This window comes from Drosophila grimshawi, unplaced genomic scaffold (assembly GCF_018153295.1).
Source record: "Drosophila grimshawi isolate 15287-2541.00 unplaced genomic scaffold, ASM1815329v1 contig_311, whole genome shotgun sequence".
NCBI lineage: Eukaryota > Metazoa > Arthropoda > Insecta > Diptera > Drosophilidae > Drosophila > Drosophila grimshawi.
In genome coordinates, this window is record NW_025063098.1 from 27,165,472 (window position 1) to 27,187,297 (window position 21,826).

Genomic DNA, 21,826 nt, shown 5'->3' on the forward strand with positions numbered 1-21,826 from the left:
AAACACATCGCAATTGCTCAGCGGAAGGTGCTTACTCTGAAAATTTTAGAAAAACCAAAAAAGTTACCAAACCTCGAGGCTAAGCAGGGCGTTTTTCTTCCCCATGCCGGACGAACTTATGCTGCACGGCATGGATTAAAAACTTATACGAATTCACACGACATGATTGCGAGCGGTGCGATAAGCAGTTTGTAAAAAGTTAAGCGTGCAACAGACAAACATTTATAAATAATTGATGCACAAAATATATATTTTAAATTCAAATCAAAATAAAAAACAATTGCAACAGCAGCTTCACTTCAGCGTGCGAATCTTGCGATAGATCCAGCTATGATAGGTGCGCTCCTTGACCAGCTCCTTATCTGTAGGAGAATACCAAAAGTTAATTAAGAATATTAACATTTATAAATATTATTTGTGGCTAACCATCGCACTGAAAGCACTGGGCCAATTCGGGCGGACATATGTTCTCCAGATTAAAGTAGAATGTGGTTGTGTGCTCCCTAAACGTATTCTGCGACTTCATCGTTATTTGGCGAGAGTGCGGATCCTTGCCATCCAGATTCTCGCTCACATAATGAGCCGACAATTGTATGTCCACTACATCGCTAAGCGCATCATCAATGCTCTCCACCAAAGTTGGCTGCTTATTCAACAGCTGTGTGCAGACATCAGCGTAGACTAAGGCAAAAGAAATTATTGAATTAATATAAGCAAAGGTGATCTGGGAAATGTTTGAGTTGTCTGCTGACTTCTTAACGCCTCTCAACTGACCGTTGGGTAAATTCAAATTGATGTGTATCATCAAGAGATGCTCCAGCGTGCAGTGGATTTGAAAGAGTTTGGAGACACGATGCACGCTCTCCTGCTCATCAAAATTACTGTTCTTAAAGCCGGATTCAGCGCCATTTTGATATTCTTGACCGGTTTGCTTGTTGCTGCCAGCCGCGTGGTGCAGCAGAGTTTTACGTATGCCAATGGGTGCCGCATCACCGCGCACCGCATTGTGCAGCGATTTGCGCAGCTTCGAAAGATCATTTGACGAGACAGCATCATTTGCATCGGCACAGGTCGATTCGGCGCTGCTCTTTAGCAAACTGGTGCTGCACACTTTGCTCTCCGTAAAGATGAACTCGTAGTCCTTATAAGCCTTTTCCAGTCCAATTTCCAGCAGCAACTCCAATGGCTCAGCGCCACTTAGACAAGGCATGGCCAGGCGGCTATTGGCCAAATTTGAAATGATTTCAGCCAAGCGATTTTTGTTGGTGGGCGTGTTCTAAAACAGAGTATATAAATACTAATTAGATATGGAAAAATTTCACGGAGCTATTAACAAACCACAATATTGCAGCGCACAGCGCATTGGAATAGCATGTTGAAGGCTATTTTCAGATCCTTGTATGAGGAGCAACCTGAGAAGAAACAACGGATTTATATCATTTAAGAACTAAGTATGTTAGAAGCAAATCATTCCTAGGAAATTTGTATGATATATATTATGACAAATTAAATTTTAGAGAGATTATAACTAAAAGAATAGAGAAAATAGAATTTCAAATTACAAATTTTAGTAGAAATAAACTTGAACAACTATAAAATGTTTTTAATATTTGGCACACTTGTTAAAATGCGGGTATATAAGAGACAAAGCTTTGCAATATATTATTATGATAATTAATTAATTATTATTATTAATATAATAATAAATTGAAGAAGGTATCTCCATCTATAAGTGTTATCCCTTCATAAAACCTACACTTGAGCAACTCCCATAGTTTGTCGGTGAGATCGGTGAGTTTGCGCTGCTTGGCCCGCTGCACAACCTCCTCGATGTCGTATTCGCTGTGGCCATCCGCAAAGACGTCCGTAAATCCAGAGACCTCCGTCATTGTTTTGTTAATCGATTCGCGTAACTCGTCCATATCAACACCGGTGCCACAACGATAGATGGGATCCCGTGCGATGCCCAACTTTTCGTCTCTGCGATGGCTAACAATATCCTCGCGTATGTAGACCAAAATGCGCAATTGATTCATAAAGTCCTCCGTAAGAGCAGCGCAATCGCCAACGCGAAACTTTTGATTCAACAGCACATGGCAACGACTCAGATCCACCAGGAGCGGCAACGTTGCCGGCGTCGACCAGCTGCAGCGGAGTACCATCTGCGGATTGAGCTGATAGCAGTTCTCAATGTATGTCTCCAGCTGTCCGCCCGCAGCCATGCCATGCTGGCGCACCAGCGACTGCGAGGTGACCATGTAGGAAGGCATAACACCCTCATAGGAGACAATGCCGCGTGCAAAGTGCGTCTTACTGAATTCATATTGCAGGAGCAGCGTGTGCCCAAAATCGCTGCCATCGCACAAGAACCAAACGGAGCCGATTCCATCGCCCTGCTGAAACTTCTCCGAGCAAATAATTGCGCGCGCCTTTTCCACAGGCTCACCACGATGATAGATTTCGTCCTGTTTCCAGGGATTTCGGTCGACGATCTGCAAATCCAGCGCGGAAAGATCGCCAATTGTGTCCACCACACAGTCATCTTTCAGGGGACTGCCAGTCAAATCCAGAACCATATCGGATGGCGTTATTCGATCGGTTTTGAGCAGCAGTTTGGTGGGCGTGGTTGCGCCTTTTCGATCTTCCCGATAGAAGAAGACAATTTTTTTGGACGCTTCGCGCGCGCCAACAAATCGGCCCAGATAACTGGGCGGTGAGTTGTATGTAATCGTATAGTTGTCTCCATATTTTCGCAGCAACTCGGCGTATATATTCGCAAGATTGATAGACATGTTAAACGAACGGATAAATTAAAATGTGCAAAAACACAAACGATATGTTGTCCAACAAAAAAAAACACAGAAATGTCATCCAAAAATCTTAACATTTTGCGGAAATGTTATTAACAGCGAGTCAGACATTTAAAAAAAAAACAGACGTTATGTGTTTATCGCTGCTTTATTAAAGCAGTGGGAGATGGTACATAAATCGCGCCAAATGCAGATTATCTTTAATAAACGGCTTGTAATATAAATAAAACGCTGAAATTCATGCAGAAAATTTGAATTTAGCAGATGCTTTTGGCTGCTCAACATAGTCATAACAGTGTTCATCACGCGGCAAATTTAATTTAGGGCTGCATACAAAATGCCTATCGATGTTAAAGACGATGACTGACAGCAGCTGTTTGGCACATAAATGCATTTCGCGAATCACCCTGTTGATTTGCAAATATTATCGATAACAGCCGCACGTGTTGGCTTTGTTTTTATTTTAGTCAACTCGCTTTAAATATAAATTTTTTTAAGCATGTCCGAGTTTGAATTAGAAGATAGCGGCTCAGAATTCGATTCGGATGACAATTCCGATGCAGAGGTACTTGAAATGAAATGCTTTAGCAATTTAGTGAATAATTTAAATCGAATAATGCTCTTTGCAGCTGCAAGCGGCTTTCGAGCGTGGCGATCTAAAACCGGGTCTCAATGTGGAATTTAATGGACAGCGGAACAAAATCAATGACATTGTAAGTGAATCAAAATACACTTTCTCTTTTAACTTAGCTACTATAACATACCACACTTTGCAGACCAAACTGTTGGCCAAAACACAAGCGATACGCTTGGATCTGCCGTGGGTAGAACGCCTCGATATGATCAACAATCTGGCGCCTTTGGCCCCCGAGCTCGCCGTGCAGCTGGAGAAGCACGAACAGAAGCGTGCCAATCAGTTTAAGGGCAATGCCAAGATACCGTATGTACGGCCCGAGGAGGATCCGGTGCTGAATGATTTTAAGCGCGAGATGATGTTCCATCGTCAGGCACAGAGCGCCGTGCTCGAAGGCATCCAGCGACTGCATGCGCTGGGCCTCAAGACACGACGACCCGACGATTACTTTGCCGAAATGGCCAAGACGGACGAACATATGCAAAAGGTGCGTTCCAATCTGATGGCCAAGCAGCAGGGCCAACAGAAATCGGAGCGCATCAAACAGATCCGGGAACAGCGTAAAATGGGCAAAATGCTAGCCAAGCAGACGAAAGTGCAACGCGAGGCGGAAAAGAAGGAGATGCTCGATAAGTTGAAAAAGTTCCGCAAGGGTAAACTGAAGAACTTGGATTTCCTTGAGGATGCCAAGGCGCTGGAATCGAAGCAGAAACAAACGGCAGCCAACCGCAAGTTGCGCAACAAAAAGTTCGGTTTTGGTGGCAAGAAGAAGGGCCTCAAGCGCAACACAAAATCCTCGGCAGCCGGTCTCGACTCGGAGAAGTCCACTCGCCGGCAACGGGGCGTCAAAGCGGGCGCCTCGGTCAACAAGCGATTGGGCAAATCCCGGCGCATGAAAGCAAAAGGCAAAAAGTGAATTGTGAAAATCACTTTTGTGCATATGATTAAATAGATTTAAATTTATAATTACTAAATACATTTTGTATATGTTCATTAAAACAATTTTCCTAACGAAACGCGCATAAGAAGATCTCTCTCTCTCTCTCTTATAAGCTATATACATATTCTCAATCTATAAATCTAATGGGCTCATACTACATGTGGCCAACATCCGAAAAAAATGATATTTAACTCAAAGTTTGCTAAGTCAACTTTATGTATTTCAACTTATTACAGTTTGTATGTTCACTCAAAGAAAGTTGCTCTTCTTGTGGCCAGTCCCAATTCTATTCAGAAAATAAATTTGTGGCTAGGGTCTGCATTTCTAAATTTCAGATTACATTTTTCTAAAATTTAGAAATATATATGTCCAATTTGTATGGCGTTGTTTTTATGTGTATACATTGAAGAATTTTGTTATATTAGCTTTTTATTACTTATATTTATCCACAAACATTTGTATGTTAAGATTTCACATATACAAACATTTTGGAATAGTGGTTAAATTCATATAAATTAATTTGAGAAGAGTTTTGCTAAAAATTAAGGTTTGTATTTCTACATTTCAGAATGGTTTTTCTGAGAAAATATATATTTCTAAGAAATAGAAAAAATCGCCATATTTTTGGGATTTTGAATTTAGAACAAGCCTTTTGTAAATTTTAAAAATATTTTTCTTAATATTTGGAAATTGATTCTAAAAAATAGAAAAAAATTGCTATTTTAAGTCGATTTTTATTTCCGGCAATTTTTTTCGGTGTACTTCTTATCTCATAATCTAGTCCTGCCTGTGCTTCCTTTTCTTTTTTTTCGTCTTTGGAGGCGCCTCAGTTTCATCGCTGACAATTTCTTTTTCTTGCGTCTTGGGTTTTTTGCTCTTTTTTGGCAACTCCGATTCGGACTCAATTTCCACCTTTTCAAGGACAACATCGGGTTCCACTTTACTAGATTCCTGCTTACGTTTCTTCTTTTTGCTCTTGTGGGGTTCGTCGGTCACTTCTGTTGTTTCTTGTCTGTTGTTGGCTAGTAGCTTTGCTAGCATCTCCCGCTCCTGTTGCTCGATGCGAGCCAGTTTTCCACTCAATTTAAGGCCGTGACGTGCTCCCTTGTGGGCAGTGCGTCCACCGCAGGCCTTGAACAACTCCTCATCCGTCAGCACATTAACATGGCTGACAGCGATGTCGTCGCCCTTTATGCGTTCGGTGTTGGCCACTTCATCCCCACTTTGGGTAAGCAGCGCCGATTTCAGAAAGTGTTCGTAGACGACACCATTTTCCGCATTCCTCTGATGATCTTTGGCCTTGTTTAGTTTGCGCGTCGAATAGCCCTTGGTGGATATCTCAACAGCATCCTCGCCAGCCTTCCGCCCCGTGCTCACCGCACCGTTCTCCTCCAGTTGAACGTCAACGTTTGAGGCCGCCTCGTTGAAACATCGCTCCCACCAATGATCATTAAATTCCTTGGCACGATCAACGCCCAGGCCGGCATTATCGAATTTTAAGCTGGCTTTCAACGGCACCGCAATGCCAGTATTGCTTTTGCCCAAGCCATCGCCTTCTTTCCAACCGTATTTACCCAAAATCTTCTTAGCAAAATCCATTAAAACAAATGTGATTTGATTTGTTTTTTATCGTCGTTTTTTAGTTATCGCTCGCATTATTTACATTTATCGATACATGCAGCATGTGCGCATTGCGCAACGACAATAACAGGGTTGCAGTTTGAGCGCCAACAATGAAATATTTAAATATTTGCTTGGCAAGCACAAATTATTCAATTCCCATTTGCTGAAAATCAGTAAAATCAAACTACAATTTTGATTCTTTAACACATTCATTTTTCCTTTATTTCACAATCATTCAAATACCTTTATTTCGTTTTGCTGTTGCTCTAGCCAATGCAAGAATCCCCACTTTATTCGACTATGTGACAATGATTAAAGTGGCAATAAAAATTTGTTAATACAAAAACAAAAAAGAACACTAATTGAAACTTAAGGAAATGTTATCAGTACGCGCCACATCAATTCAAAAGATGAACAGAAAGAAAAACCATAGAGGCAAACACACCGCGCTCTCCCCACAAAGAAAGTTGCACGTGCCTCCTTGCCGCCTCGACTCAGATGTTGTGCGTCAAGGCAAGTTGTGGCGTGGAGAGAGAGAGAGAGCTGAAGAACACGCTTAACTTTCTCATATGGGAGGTTTTGTGGGTGGGTGGTATAGGGGTTAACTACTGCTATGTGCATCTCTAAAGCTTGCAATATGTGAATTAAAATTTAATTTTAATTTTTAAAATATCTCGTTTAAATCGCGTCTGCCTTCGTCTTTCCGGCTGGCTGCCAACTTGTGTTTTTCGATTGTTTTCCAATATTTCCTTGCCGTTTGCTGTTTAAAACTAAAGATTGTGTTTTTCTTCTACTGAGCATTGATTTTGGTTTGCTGGTTTTCGTTTTATCTTTGTTTTAAGTCGATGGCCACGAATGTTTTTGAAAAACAAAATTACATATATTATGTTTTGTTGGTTGTTTTTGTTGTTGTTATTTTATAATTAGATAGTACACAGGATGAACTTGTTGTTGTTTGTTGGCTATCAATCAATCAATCAATCATTATTGTTATCATTAATAATCGAATAAACGAACATCGATGTTGTTTGTCCGTTTGTTTGTTTGTTGCTGGTTGTTTCTTCTTCTTCGCTATATACTTTGATTTCTCGTTGATGGCAAGGAAGCCAAAAGCGAGAAAACGGAGGAGGAGCGTCGTCCTGGTGTGGGCGGCGCTTTAGAAGGCGAACAGCAGCAGGAAGGCCATCATAAGACAGAACAGACCCATAGCTTCGGAAAGGGCGAAACCCAGAATGGCATAGGAGAACAGCTGCTGTTTCAACGATGGGTTCCTGGCATAGCCAATGATCAGAGAACCGAATACTGTTCCGATACCAGCACCTGTTGTATTGGTTTTATCAGTCAGTAAATCAATCAGTGGAGATGAAAAGAGAAAATAATAGGTTAATAAAATAAGAACATAGGAGAAATGAAAATAGATACAAAATACACAATGGCCGATTGCCATTGGAGCAGCAGAAACGGCTCATTAAAATTAATTGAGCCGTCTGCTTGTGCCTGCTTTCAACTACATCATCATATCCCATTCCTTCTTGAAGCCAGTCAGTCACAGATTAGTCTGAATTGAGTTCTGCGCACCACCTCCGAGGAGGGATTTGCAGCAAGCACATCGCACTAAAATTGCTGGTCACGAAAGATTTCAATGCAACGCGCGTCGTCGTCATCGTCGTTGGCAACAACAACAATAACAATAACAGCAGCGAGGCAGGATTTCTGGTACTTTCGCCCTGCGATCACACAGGTTTCCTGCTGGGAAATGAAACTCCGCGACAAACGATCACCTTTAACAGCAAATCGCTTGTTGTGCACACAAACAAGGGAGCTTTGACCAATTCTCAGACCTTCCCGGGGCTTTTATAGAGTAATCAGATACTCGTTGTGTGTGCCCCAGATGCTAGATTGTAACTGACTGAGGAAGGCGATGATAATGATAATGATGGAGATGTGGTTGGCTAGGAATACAATTTAAATATATGAATTGTTTAAGTTACACAAAAATTAAATTACATATTAATATGCACCAATTACTAAGTTAACATTTACAAAAATTATCTCAAGTTTAGGAACTTTGCCGTGAAGGATAACAATTCTTAATGTATGCAGATTGTCAACATAATTTCAACATATATGAATTGTTATAAGCTACAAAATTTGAATTACATGAATATTGACTAATTAATAAGTTTCTCAAAATTGGGATCACAATTCTTAATTTATGCGAAATTTTACTTTGGAAACTTTTAAAACCAATACGAACCGGAACCAGCGACACCGACTGTTGCAGCACCAGCACCAATGAATTTGGCAGCCGAATCAATGTCACGCGTGACTGGTGAGGTCTGGAATGACCTGATCTGTGGCAGTAATGCAACTGGGGTTGTGTTCTGAGCGGCCAAAGTTTGGCTCTGGCTGATGACGGCGCTGCTCAATGGTCGCAAGTATTGCTTCGAGTTGGCAAGGAGCTAAAAGAGATAGACAGATCGAGAGAAAATAGATAAATTATATAATGTGTGCACATAGAGAAAAGAGAGATAAAAAAGTTGTTGTTCTTTTCACGCTTGGCACTTGCATTCATTCATCTCGCCTCCTCCCCCACAACAAATTTCCCATAAGTTATGCAATAAGTTGAGCAATTTGGATTTTAGCCATTTGGCAGCATTTGCACATTTGTTGTTGTTGTTCTTCTTGTTGTCAATTGCAGAAAGGCGGTAAAAAGCAGCACGATTTTTTATGCTAAACTATTAATATGATTAAAAATCCGTTTTTAATCGCTGAATTGCTTGGAAAGCTTTCGCCGGTTCTAACCTCAAACGAGCAGCAATAATATTACTGATGGTTATGTTATACAACAATCGCATAGACGATAACATTTCAAAATTTGCTTTGTATGAATTTTAAAAATTAGTCGCATTAAATTAAAATTGTTATAATTTTCTCTAAATGTTTTCAAAAACTGAATTTAAACAAGATCAGAGAATTAGTTGCAGCTATGAAACCGAGCATAACCTCAATGCTCGTATTCCAATTATGTAACTGTATGTGTTTTCCATTGGAATTCACCACACACACAGGCATACACACACACTTTCTATACTTGCTAACGAAAATCGATGCGGCTATAAGAATTATGTAATTTTAATGGCAACAGTAAAACAAAAACAGAAAAAACAACAATCATTTTATCTCACTTGATTAAATATATATTATAATTTTACTTACCGCGCTCCTGGCAACGGGGGCAATGCGAGAGACTGTCGACACGAACATTTTTAGTTGATTTTTTTAATAATTGGCGTTTCGCACAAAACTTGAAGCAAGCGCACGTAGCTCTGCAAAAAGATATATAAATTTCTTGTAAATATATGTTTATATTTATATTTAAACCATAAAAACTGTGTTTGAGTTGAATGCCGCCTGCAATTATCTGCTGCTGGTTACGTAACAATGGAAAAAAAACTTATCCATGCGAATTTCCACAATTATATATTGAAAGAGACACACTTAATTGCAATAATATTCTAATTACTTTTCCACTTAATTCGCTTTGAGCTCAAAAAGAGATTTTCTTTTTTAGTTTCTTGTGACGCAACAATAGAGTAAAGCACACGCACACTGACACAAACTGACAGTTCTCTTCATACGGGCCCGTGTGACATCTTGTGTGTGTGTGTGTGTCTGTGTGCATGTGCCGCAAGATGGCGACACATTGAACACGTTGGAGAAAATAATATTTTCACTAATATTCCACATTGCTCACACACTCTTTTTCACAGTTGATTGTCATTTTCAATTTTTTCATTTTGAAAAATTATTTTCAATATTTTCTGCATTTTTATTCGATTATTCAACCAGCAGCAGCAGGGCGTTGTGGGGGTGCTCCACATTTTATATATTAGCGCAAAATCACCGTTGAACTCACTTCGAACAAACCCTTAACAACAGTGGAACCGTATTAAACGCGAATTTTTACATTACCCTACGGTCGCCATGCAATTCTTGGCCGTGGTGAATTGGAAAGACAGCGGGAAGGCCTGCGCGCGCATGACCATTTATCGATAACAATAAATAATAGTGGTGCTACCACTGAAAAAGTTACATATTTAAGCAAAACTTAATCTATACTTTTTATGCCTTTAATACTCAGTTATTTAAAAAATAATTCGGCAAGTTTGCGAAATGCTTCTCATGGATTTATGTTCTATTTGATCAAAAACCAAAGTCAACTACGTTGCAGGAATACCCCTAATGCCTTATTGTTTTTTTTTTAAATACTTGACAAAGTCGGAATTGGTTGATTTCTATGTATTTCTTAAATTTACATAAATATTTGCATTAAAAGTGTATAGATTATTATTTGCGATAAGAATGTTGGCCACTAAATGCATACCTGATCCGTGGTGAATTGGAAATGGGCTTAGAAATCAATGCCGGTTACAGTTATCAGCCCTGGAGTTGCACTTCTTTTTTAATAAAGGAATTAGCAAATAACATCGGCAAAATGTTTCTTGCAACTAAAATGACCGTTCCAATTCTTTGATGTACCGTACAAATAGAGTTCTTGCTGACCAAGAAAATTGCATATCGATTGTGCAAAATTTGGCGCGAGAATTCAAAATAAAAATCGGAATAATTTATACCTTTACTTCTGTTATCAATAGCTGATACATATTTTCAAGTTTAGCAGCATATAAAGGAGGAAAAAATGTAACAAAATTTGAGTATCTGCTTTAAACAATACCACTCCTAAATTTTCAATCGATTATACATCGAATACGTTTCCAGCCCTGGTCCGCATACAGCCACGCGTCGTGGTGTCGTCACATCGTCTGGATTATGCTATAATTTGAGCAACTCAAAACCCAGAACAATTGAAACAGGATGCTGTAAGTAAAGGAAGAGATGCTTATAGCAATCAGCCATAAGGCATTTCTATATGCAGGCATTCATAATTCTGTTTTGTGTATCATTGCAGCCCTCAATTGCATAACAGCATTTTTGCATAAGTGTGTCTGTGTGTGTGAGTGTGTATGTGTGCGTGTGACCAGGGAGGAAACACACAAGTACATACTAATCGGACGGAACGTTTCACACGTACAACTGGGCTGGCTCGTTATTACTACAACTACTAATAATAATTCAATTCAATATACGCCGCATATTGAATATTGACTGGAGTAAATTGGATTATTTTGACATTTGCTTGCAACGCCGACGCCGCTTTAATTTGATTTTGTGGCCCCACGAACTATCGAATACATCGATTGGAAAGTATAGGCGATAGTAGTTACCCCATCACCAAACAGTATTCACTTGGAACAACACATTAATTAGTGTGCACACTGTTCAATAACAGTTGAGCAGGCTGTTAGGCGCTTGGATGCCACAAACATAACATTAAACAAACAGTGACACTTACATAACGCGCAGTCACAGTCGTACGTCGAGTGGTGATATGGCCGTGTTTCTGATCAACATCTGCAAATTCAATGGCTGTTTCAAAACTTTTCCCAGTCTAAGCGACTTAATATCACACATCGAGGGCACACACATAGGTAAGCGCAAGCAAGCAGTGCAACAAAGTGCTCCAAATAACAAACATTAATTAGTCGCGTGACATTCGGGGCGGCATCGTTCGCCATTCGTCGGCATACTGTGTTTTGTTTATTTAATTTATTTATATGTACATCGTATACATTGTATATGTATGCGTGCAGCGGGCATATACTGAATTAATACAGTAGGTGTGTGAGTGATATATGATTGTGAATGCTAAGTTAATGTGATATTGTGTTATTGTGAATGCACGCCAGTTGCTTGCTGCTGCGATGTTGTTTTGACTCGCAGTGCATGCATACAAAAAAGAAAACTAATATTTTGCATTCATCCAGCCCTGAAATCAACTTTAGCTTATTTTGTGTACATTTGTGATATGCAGCTATTTATATATATATATATATTTAAGTATGCCATGGAAAATCAATATGGCCAGGCCTTAAATACGCACGCACGTTTTAATGCGTACACCGCGTCGCCTTCAATTGAAACAGCAGCAGCAGCGCATTCACAATAGGCGACAAGCCAAGCTGAATTACCTGTGCTCGCACACACATGCACGCAAGCGTCCATTCGTGGCATGTACAGCATTCATTCTACACAATTACACATACATAAATACCCACACATACATACACATGTATGTTTGTTCGCTTTAGATTGGCCAACTGCATGTGTGCGAGCGAGAACGCAAGTGCGTGGCAAGCAAAAACAAAAAGAAAAACAAGCAAAAAGCCGGTGATCCATTAAACAACAACAGCAGCAGCACAAGTGCCTGTGTGTGTGTAAGCCGCCAGCGTAGCAGCAGCATCTGCTGTACCACAGCTACAGCCGGCAAGGGCAAATGAGCGCCTTTTTTTGTAAGGTTTTTTAATTTGAGCGTCATTTAATACAGGTGTATCTTACTTCTACCCTTACGTATGATGAGGAGAACTCCCTCCTCCACCCTACTATGTTGTGTTGCTTGTGCGTAATCAATTAATGTCAGTTCTGGCGACAAATACACGTGTCCGATTACCGATTATCGGTTACAGTGGACGCCATCAAATTAGAATTGTCACTTGTCTCTCTTAATATCTGCTGTATTAAAAATTTGAATTTATAATATTTAAAATTGAGAACACATTTTAATATTCAAATTTATGGTTAAGAGAACTATATTTTTTTTTTTAATTTGTTCTCATTTTGAGGAATTTGTGTGGCAAATTTAAATATTTTTCTAAACTCAGAAATATTTATTTATTCATATTAGCGATGGACCACTGTACGGCATGCATTTCACTGGGTGCCCCATTAATCAAGTTATATGAACGAAAGCCGGCTGAGAACAACCACAAAAGAAGAGGTGAATGTTGGGAGAACTGGAAGCGTAACAAGAAAACAGTTCCAGCTAGAAACAAACATGGTTAGCCTAAACAAAAAAAAGAAATTTCTAATTTTAGCAGCGCTGCCTGCGTCCAGGTACTTGAATGAGCAGTCTATGTGTGTGTGTGCGGGGGTGGAAAATCAATAAAATTAAGCTCAGTGTTGCCACTTGGCACAGTGGCGATGGGTTCTCGGCTGTGGGTTGAGTGCGTTACGTTACATTATGTTAAGTTACAGGGGTGTTATTTATGAGGCGGTTGGTGGTTGTAAGTCAGTCGGGGCTGCTTGCGCTTTATTTATCTTTGCACACAACTTGTGCATATATGTATATATATATATAATATTATGTGCATGTGTAAGGGTTGGCACAAGCTCAGCTGACTATTACGGCAAAAAGTAAGCAGCTGTTGTTGGACTGCTGCTGTTTTGATAACGGTCAACAGTAAATAGCGTCGTTAGGGGGTGGTCTGAGTGACTGACAGGCGTATTACATAAAGTTGCCATTGCTAATGGCTTCCACGCTCACGCATGTTTTTGCCCCATGGCAACAAATAGACACGCACACATGTACTCTTCTATCTCACTTAATACATGCGTGTGTATACGTGCATTTGTGAGATACTATCTCGAAGGATTTTTTTCGGAGTGCTTACGGCATAATGTTTGTACAGTAGTCGGTCGCTATTTGTAATTTTCAGTTTAAATATTAGATTTGAGTTTGTTGAATATATTTTTACCTGTAACAAATAACTTACATTTAATAAAAAAAAAGTATAGTATATTTTCCAAATCGACTTAATTATCGAGTGTCTACCGTATCATTATCCATGCTTGCTTACAGCAATTAAATTGTTGGAAGTCAAGTGCTAATATATTCGAGATACCACTGTTAATATTCATTTCATATATGCATATCCATGAATACACATACATACATACATATCAGTGTTTGTTTTATGTATGTATGTACGTCTGTCTGTAATTGCTGATGGCTTGTGGCCCAGTTGGCCGTTTGTCTCGGTTATCGTATCCAGCATCTCGTTATGCGTTCTGTTTGCTGAACAGCAGGAGTTGGGCGTTTATTGTGTTTATTCTTCTTTTTCACAATTTCCTTTTTTCGCTATGGCAACGCTGTGACGGAGACCTTCAAGTTTGTCCTTTGCACAGTTACCAGGCACCTGTTGTGCAAACATTCACATATGCATATACAGACAGACACACGCGCCATGTAATTTTATCGATAACACATGTGCACCCTGTGAAATGCAATATGTTTTTGCAATATGATTATTTTAACATATAGCAAGAGACGGTGGCGCGACATGTGCGCTATTTATGTAATTTGATAAATAAATAAAAGAAATGTAAATTTTTTATGCCGGCCGCAGTCAATGACATTTTGGCCCTTTTTATCAAAATGATGTGGAAAATTTTCGAATCGCCCAAAAACAAATGCACGCAGAAAGCAGCGGCAAATAAATAACATCTGTGTGATTTCACACACACATATGCACTTACAAATGGATGTGTGTATTTGTGTATAAATATTATCTGTTAAAAATTCTGCAACAAGTGAATGACTCAGATGACAACGCAAAAGCAATAAGAATAACAGGAATAACAACAATGTCTCGTCGTCGTATTCGTTTATGTTTACTTTGTTTTTAAAAATGTGAATGCATAGCTGCGATACACATACATTTAAATAAATATATATATACTTGTGTGTATACAGCTAGATCAAATTTGTTTAGATACAAATACTCTTTAGTCAGTGTTCGACAATTTTTGATAAACAACAAGCAAAACAACTGAATAGTTGGCAATTGAGTGAACAGCTAGACGACGACGTCGATGAATGCATGCCTGAGGTTATCATCTATGGCAAATTGCGAACAAAATTGTTGTAAACTGATTTGACCGCCGTACACACAAATTACGCCGTTTGAATTGTGTTTTGTGGGTGGAATAATAGTAGGTCGATTTAATGCAAAAATCAAGTGTATTACCAATAAAATCTTAAGTAATTTACCCATTTCTATTGGAAGTCCATGAGAATTAGTCACCAACAGGCAGTTATTTTTTTAGTAATAACTGCTGATAACAACGCACACCCTGTGATTTACACATAATACACACACACACTCATACATACATGCATATGGAGACATATGTTTTCATATACAGTTTCTAATTTATCGCATATGTTTCGTATTATTGGCATTATTGTTTTGTTATCGCGCTGCATTGAGCGCGCGAGAAAGAGACAGAGAGAGGTTGAGTTGGGAGTGTGGGTGGCTGGAAACTTCGATTACTTGTTGCGCACAAATCGATTGCATTTTGAAATCATGTGCAGGGTGTATCAAGTGCAATTAGTGTTGGGGGACTTTCAATTTGCAGTTCGCAACTTACGGTTGGGTTACCCACGCAGTTAACCAATAATCATTACTGGTCGATTAGGCAAAAGACTTAAGCTTATGCTTGCCGTCGGTTGTCGCTATGCCACCCGATAAGATAGTCACTCAATCAGTCACACGCTGCGTAGTCCGTCTGTGTGCAGAGGAGCCCCCATCCCTGCAAACACACTCACCCCAATATACATAAGTACATATACATAATCACAAGGCCCCCATATTAAAAAGAATGCGTCAGCCAACCGCATTTTAAACGCTGTAGGCCAGTTGTACACAATTTTACATGCGCTCACATTTATTTATTTATATTATTTTAAATTTTCAATAACAGAGAAACACGAATGGCGATAAAGTGTCTGGTGTGCTTACATTTAAATAAATATATACATATATATCGATATAGGGATGAATGCGTAACGTGCTAATCGCTGCAAAGAAAGTCACGATAAAATTCAATTAAGAAAAATAAACTTAAAATATTCTCATATTTTTAAGAAAATATGAAATAATAATCTAAAAATTGCTCTAGCAAAATAAAATAATTCGGGCTTGTCGGTTAAAAACAGGGTACAATTTAACTAAGCAAAATAAGTTTAAAATATTCCCATACTCATAAAAGAATAAGCATTGAAATAATTATCTTTAAATTGTTCAAGTAAAACTCGGAACATTTCATGACGGGCAGAGAAAGCGCCCGTTTTTACTTACAGAGTGATTGAACTTGATTCCAATGCATAATTAAAGAAAAAAAAAAAAACATTTATAATTTATGAGCGAGTTGAAATGCTTTTCGGGATGCAGGTTATTTGTGTGTGGCCCGCTTTGAATTTCAATTTAGAATTTGTATATATGTATGTGTATTTATAATTTTTCCCTGCCTCTCTCTCTCTCTCTCTCTTTCCCTGTCTGCATGTGTAGACTATGATCCTAAGGTGGTTGAGCAAAAGGAGCTGGCACAGCCGGCATCTCTGCCGCTGAGTTATGTGCTGCGCTTCATCTCCGACGATGCGCGTAAGGAGGCTCCCACTTTTCTGTCCAACACCACCAACACCAGCACCAACAACAACAACAGCAGCAGCAATGCCAACAACAACAATAGCAGCAACAGCAACAATTCCAACAACACCGGCAACGGCGGCAACAATGCGGGCGGCAATGCAGAACTCAAACGCAAGCTGGCCATTAAGCATCATAGCTATAGCATGTCATCATCAAATCGCAGCAATACGCCCACAGGTAAGATTGATGGCATTCACCCTTTATTTGTTGTAATAGGTGAGAGCTTTGTATAAAAAAAGATATCAGCTGCCAGCCAGCGAACCGTTGAAACCCCTTTTAGTAATTCTTGAGAATTCCATATAATTATATTAAAAGGCGCTTTGGTTTATAAAATTTCGAGTTACAGATGATTTGAGCCTATATTCTTAATCAGATGGATGAGCGATGTTAGTACAGTTCCTCAAGTATAAGAGAAAAATATTTTGAAATAGTATAATCTAATTTACACTAATTTCGATAAAATCTTTAAATGTTGATTACGAATACCTATTAAGTCATTAGCTACTGAAAAATATATTTAAGTATAATTCTCTTTATACTTTCTCAGTCAAGCTGAGAAAACTTGGCTTAAAAGTTTGTTATTAATTTGATTTATATGTATTTTGCAGGCAGCGAAATGGACGAGGATGAAATGGTTGTCACCGAATCGGAGGACAGCAATGATTCTTGGACCACCGAGGAGTTTAGCTCGGAGTTTATAATGCGTTATGGCAGCAGGTACGTTTCTTATTTCCATAAACACTTCTAAATCCATAAACACATATATATAATACACTCCTTTTATTTTTGTGGCAGGCATTCCGGTGGCGGCAGCAATGGTACGCCCGGCAATGAGAAACCGTTTGCGTGTCCCGTGCCCGGCTGCAAGAAGCGCTACAAGAACGTGAATGGCATTAAATACCATTCGAAGAACGGCCACAAAAAGGATGGCAGGTGAGCATGCCAAAAAACCGTAAAATGCTGCAAAAAGCAATTAATATATTTATATTATATTATTTCACAGAGTGCGCAAGGGCTACAAGTGCCACTGTGGCAAGAGCTATAAAACGGCGCAGGGTCTCAAAAATCATGCGCTCATCACCCACAACACACAGCCGGAGAGTGTTTTGACCACACAGCAGTTGGCCCATTTGGCGGCAGCAGCGGCGGCGGCAGCAACTGCTGCTGATTCTTCTGCTGTGGCCAGATGCAAACCGGACAGCAACAGCAGCGGCGGTAACAATGCTGCCAGCAATAGCAACAGCAACCACAATAACAACAACAGCAGCAGCAACAATAACAACAATGCAATACAGCGCAGTCAATCGCCATCGCAGTCGCTTGGCTCGCTGAGCCCCTCCAGCAGCAACATGTCGAGCAGCACCAGCACCAGTTGTCACGGCAGCAACAGTTTGTCCAGCAATAATGCTGCTGCCACTGGCGGCAACATGTTGCAGCAGCTCAGCAATGGCAATATTGTGACGGTAACGAATTTGCCACAGCAGCCGCAGCAGCAACAAGCGCTGCCCCAGCAGCAGCAGCAACAGTCTCAAAGCGCAACCGCAACAACAACAGGTAACAGCAACAACAGTTTAATGCGCAGCACACTCGGTTTAGTATCCATTAAAGCCAACAACAACCACCATCACCACCAACAAATTCTAAAAGTTTGCAAGGGGTAGGTGCAAAAACAAAAACATTCTACCCTTTTTGGTAAAAGGGTGTAAATTGAAACAAGTTTTTGTTCTCGCACTGCTTAGTTTTTATTTACTCAAAAAACACCTTTTAGTTTATTGTATAACTTTTAAGCCACACTTCACTCACCAAAAACCGAATTGGGAAAACACATTTTGTAGACTGCTTTTTTAATTTTTAATTTTATCTTTATATAGGCAAAACAGATTGATTGATATATATGTTGTGTCTTTATATGTATTATGGATGCACGAATCGTGCCGATTGTGTAATATGATTTTTTAGTTTGCGTTTAACGGCTGATCTCCTCTTAATTTAATTAGACTTAACTTAGACGAAACGACAACAACAACAACAAACCAGAATTGTAATAAAATGCCAATAATTTGATTTTAATTTTCATATCTAACGAAACTTTTATTGTCAGAGGCAGACTATATCTATATATATATATGTATATTAATATATATCTATTTTATTACATATATAGTAGAATGTAATTTTTAGAGAAAAACGGCAATACACACACAAAAGTATTATATATGTTTTAAGCTTTAGCAAATTGAATTATATAAGCATATACGCATCTAGCGTTAGCCACAAACCTCTCTCATTATATATATTAATTTAAGTTAACACACACACACACACGAAACCCACGAATAAGAAACATTTCAATACTTTCCACTTGAGTGCAAAATATTTTTTTATTTCTATATTTCTAATCTCGCAAATTCGTTTCTGTTATTAATATTTTTTTTTTTGTTTTTGGTTTGTTTTAACTTTTTTTGATTTTTATTTTATGATTTCGTTACTTCTTTTCCTTTTCTCTCTACCTATTGCAGAAACCTCTTACTCCTGCTCACTCAACAACAACAGCAACAGCAGCGACAGCAGCAGCAGCAAGCTCTTGCAACAGCCGCTAAATACAATAACAGGCCCACAGCAGCAACACCAACTGCAGCTGCAACAGCAACAAAAACGCCAGGAGCAACAACAACTCCCATGCAAATCTCGTACACCTTCATTGAGCACAAGTATTCCGCACTCGGTTTCAAAGAGAAATTCTTTTCAAATCTGCGCGCATCCCGCAATGCAACAGCCTCCACAGCCAATGGCGATAATCTGGCTGCAGCAGCGTCAGATGCTGCGTCGATGGGGAGCACAACTGGTGGCAGTGGCAGCAGCAGTAGCGGCAGCAACAGCAGCAGCAATGCCAACGCCAACAACATGCTCAGCGCTGTTGCTGCTGTGGGCCAAATGTGCGCTCTACAAAACGAGCACATTCATCAAAATCTCTACAAGAAAACAATCAACTAACGGCCAGAGTTGGAGAGAGAGTGAGAGATTGGGATCAGGCTGTGATGCAGTAGATTTATGTCTGAAGCGCGCTTTCAACTAAGGCGGCGGAGCAAGAGGATTCATCAATAAGGCAGAGCAAGGGAGAGCAAGTTCTCAAGATTCAAGCAGTTAAATCATTTAAAACAAGCACTTAAAACACAAAAACAACAAGAGCAGTAAAACTAATCAACATGTATAATCCAATATTTTCGCACCATTTCACAAGCTATAATTTCTCACAATTTACCTAACATTATATTCAATTGGCAGCACACATAAAAAAAAAAAACTAATCTGAAAAACCTCTCTCTAAGCACTGCATTAGAAAATGATAACCAAAAAGAAAAAAAAAAAACAAAAAAAAAACATGAAAAAACCCATCATTAAAAATAACCGTAAAATTTAGTAAATAAATTTTGAAGGTGTTTCTTCAACCTAGTCATTATCGTAGTTAAATTAAATATTTTGATTTAAATGCACTTAGACATTTACGACCAACTATTACGGCAAATTGGCAACAACATCAGTTTGCTACGACTGTAGTTGGTAAATGTATAATTTTCATAACAAATTCATCAAATTGGCAACAAAAAAGAAAGAAAAAAAAAAACAAAAACAAAAATATCTACTTGTGCTCTTCAATTAGCAAAATTTTTCGGTAGGCACAAGTTTAAATTTGCCAAAAAAAAAAGAAGAAAAATCGAATATGCAAGCAAAAATTAGCTAGCTACAAATTAACAAAAAAAAGTGAAGAAATTAAAACTGAAGGAATAGAAAAAAAGAAAAGAAGAAAAGCTTTGAAGCTTCAAACTGTTCCCGTTTTGAACCCAAAATAACTCTATGGTAGTTATAGTATTATATGACATAAAATATATAAATATATATATATATTAATATATAGTTATATATGTGTACATTTAAATTATATACTTGCAAATCATTAAAATTATGTTCTATTTATGTATGTGCGTGTCTGTGTGTGTGTGTCTGTTCGATTATGAAGTTGATGTGTAATGTCTTAATTCAAATTTTGATCGTCCTTAAATGTAATAAATTTAACATTTATACATAGCCTGTATGTTCTATTTCTATGATGTGAGTCATATTCAAAGTATTTTATGCATGCATACAAAATTAAAATTAATAATAATTAGAAATTATTTAAAAACAAATATAAAATATGGATGCGTTAATTCGCCCCAAACAATAAACACACAAAAAAAACACTGTAATTGGGTTCCTTATGTACGAATAATGCATAAAATTGAATGAAGAGAAGAAAAAGTAATAATGAAATGAAACTAAAATGAAACAGAACAAATTAATTGAAATTTTAATATACATACAATATACAAACATTAATATTAACTTACATATATAAATATATATATATATATATTATATATAATCATAATAATATATATAGTTATTAGTGTATCTAAAAGCCGCCAACCGCCAAACAAATTTTGAAGCGCATTTGCAGACGCCCAGCGTCTAAAATTAGACTACAATACTAAAATAAATGTGCGCCCCCTAAACTTATATGAATTATATTTAAGACCACACGCTTACGCGGCTTTAACTAGCCGACATAGTTTAGCTATCAACTTTTATATCAACAAACAATAACAATAATTAATGAAGTGAAAACCCTTTTTTCGGCACTCCAACCGAACATAATTTATCCCTGCAGATCCATTAAAATAAAGCAAACAACTGTCCGATCGTTCCCTAACATATGGTTTAGCCATCTTGCTCAATAGTTGAACTTAAGGTCCCTTTAATAATTTATATATTTCTATCTGCAGGGATGAAATGAAAACTTTTGCGCTCCAAAATGAAAGTGGAAATAGGCAAACCGAAACTTTTGGAAACCAACTCAAAACCCTCTAATGGAAACAATAAATTAAATATACCTATTTCTATATTTAAATGTATTTCATCTTATATAAGACTGCTGTTATGTTCGTAAATATATTTAATATATATTATAATTAACGAAAAATATTAACATACATACACATAATAATAAAAAATATATGAAGGAAAAAAAATTGAAACAAACAAAAAAATACAAACTAAATGAATAGTTAAATGTATTCATACTCTACTTATATACATACGACTATGTACTATACTATATATACGTATATATATATATTATGTACTGTAATTTACTACAATTCGTAATTATGTATATGTAGAGAATTAATTGAAGCGTATGTGTATGTAACCATCAAAATCAACTTATATTGTAACAAGGGCTAATGTTGTAGAGACTTGAATATAACGGGTTTAATATCAAGTAATCTAACCTACATCGTATACCGACATCATCATTATCATTATCATCCAAAAACAAAGTAGTAAAATATTCTCTTTTTGCTTTATGTGATCTATTATACATATACAT

The 21,826-nt window shown here is 38.1% G+C and overlaps 5 protein-coding genes across 7 annotated transcripts; 2 read left to right on the top strand and 3 right to left on the bottom strand.

The window, feature by feature from the left end:
- Positions 1 to 242: 242 nt before the first annotated feature.
- On the bottom strand, positions 243 to 2,818 carry LOC6569605 (protein zwilch). The gene is made up of 5 exons (XM_001996112.3): positions 1,757 to 2,818; positions 1,339 to 1,412; positions 775 to 1,276; positions 427 to 681; positions 243 to 362 (listed from the first exon to the last, which is right to left on the bottom strand). Exons 1-5 carry the CDS (start codon positions 2,790 to 2,792, stop codon positions 295 to 297), a joined length of 1,935 nt encoding a protein of 644 aa, XP_001996148.1. The 5' UTR covers positions 2,793 to 2,818; the 3' UTR covers positions 243 to 294.
- Positions 2,819 to 3,269: 451 nt separating this feature from the next.
- On the top strand, positions 3,270 to 4,502 carry LOC6569852 (probable rRNA-processing protein EBP2 homolog). The gene is made up of 3 exons (XM_001996111.3): positions 3,270 to 3,375; positions 3,440 to 3,523; positions 3,587 to 4,502. Exons 1-3 carry the CDS (start codon positions 3,310 to 3,312, stop codon positions 4,358 to 4,360), a joined length of 924 nt encoding a protein of 307 aa, XP_001996147.1. The 5' UTR covers positions 3,270 to 3,309; the 3' UTR covers positions 4,361 to 4,502.
- Positions 4,503 to 5,102: 600 nt separating this feature from the next.
- Positions 5,103 to 5,998, bottom strand: LOC6569851 (G patch domain-containing protein 4). Its single transcript, XM_001996110.3, has one exon. The coding sequence runs from the start codon at positions 5,981 to 5,983 to the stop codon at positions 5,162 to 5,164; it is 822 nt and encodes a 273-aa protein (XP_001996146.1). The 5' UTR covers positions 5,984 to 5,998; the 3' UTR covers positions 5,103 to 5,161.
- Positions 5,999 to 6,197: 199 nt separating this feature from the next.
- Positions 6,198 to 10,515, bottom strand: LOC6569849 (ATP synthase lipid-binding protein, mitochondrial). 3 transcript variants are annotated; one of them, XM_032741691.2, is made up of 4 exons: positions 10,395 to 10,515; positions 9,227 to 9,336; positions 8,265 to 8,469; positions 6,198 to 7,327 (listed from the first exon to the last, which is right to left on the bottom strand). In XM_032741691.2, exons 2-4 carry the CDS (start codon positions 9,272 to 9,274, stop codon positions 7,164 to 7,166), a joined length of 417 nt encoding a protein of 138 aa, XP_032597582.1. In that variant the 5' UTR covers positions 9,275 to 9,336; positions 10,395 to 10,515; the 3' UTR covers positions 6,198 to 7,163. The 3 variants fall into 3 exon arrangements, with proteins under 3 accessions (XP_032597582.1, XP_001996145.1, XP_032597581.1); XM_001996109.3 differs by lacking the exon at positions 10,395 to 10,515 and adding an exon at positions 9,927 to 10,006; XM_032741690.2 differs by lacking the exon at positions 10,395 to 10,515 and adding an exon at positions 9,534 to 9,626.
- Positions 10,516 to 10,794: 279 nt separating this feature from the next.
- LOC6569848 (myb-like protein D) lies at positions 10,795 to 19,465 on the top strand. The gene is made up of 9 exons (XM_043214783.1): positions 10,795 to 10,890; positions 10,980 to 11,559; positions 16,258 to 16,575; positions 17,007 to 17,115; positions 17,194 to 17,331; positions 17,402 to 17,572; positions 17,654 to 18,055; positions 18,270 to 18,340; positions 19,064 to 19,465. The coding sequence occupies exons 2-9, from the start codon at positions 11,460 to 11,462 to the stop codon at positions 19,390 to 19,392; spliced, it is 1,638 nt and encodes a 545-aa protein (XP_043070718.1). The 5' UTR covers positions 10,795 to 10,890; positions 10,980 to 11,459; the 3' UTR covers positions 19,393 to 19,465.
- The last annotated feature ends 2,361 nt before the right edge of the window (positions 19,466 to 21,826 follow it).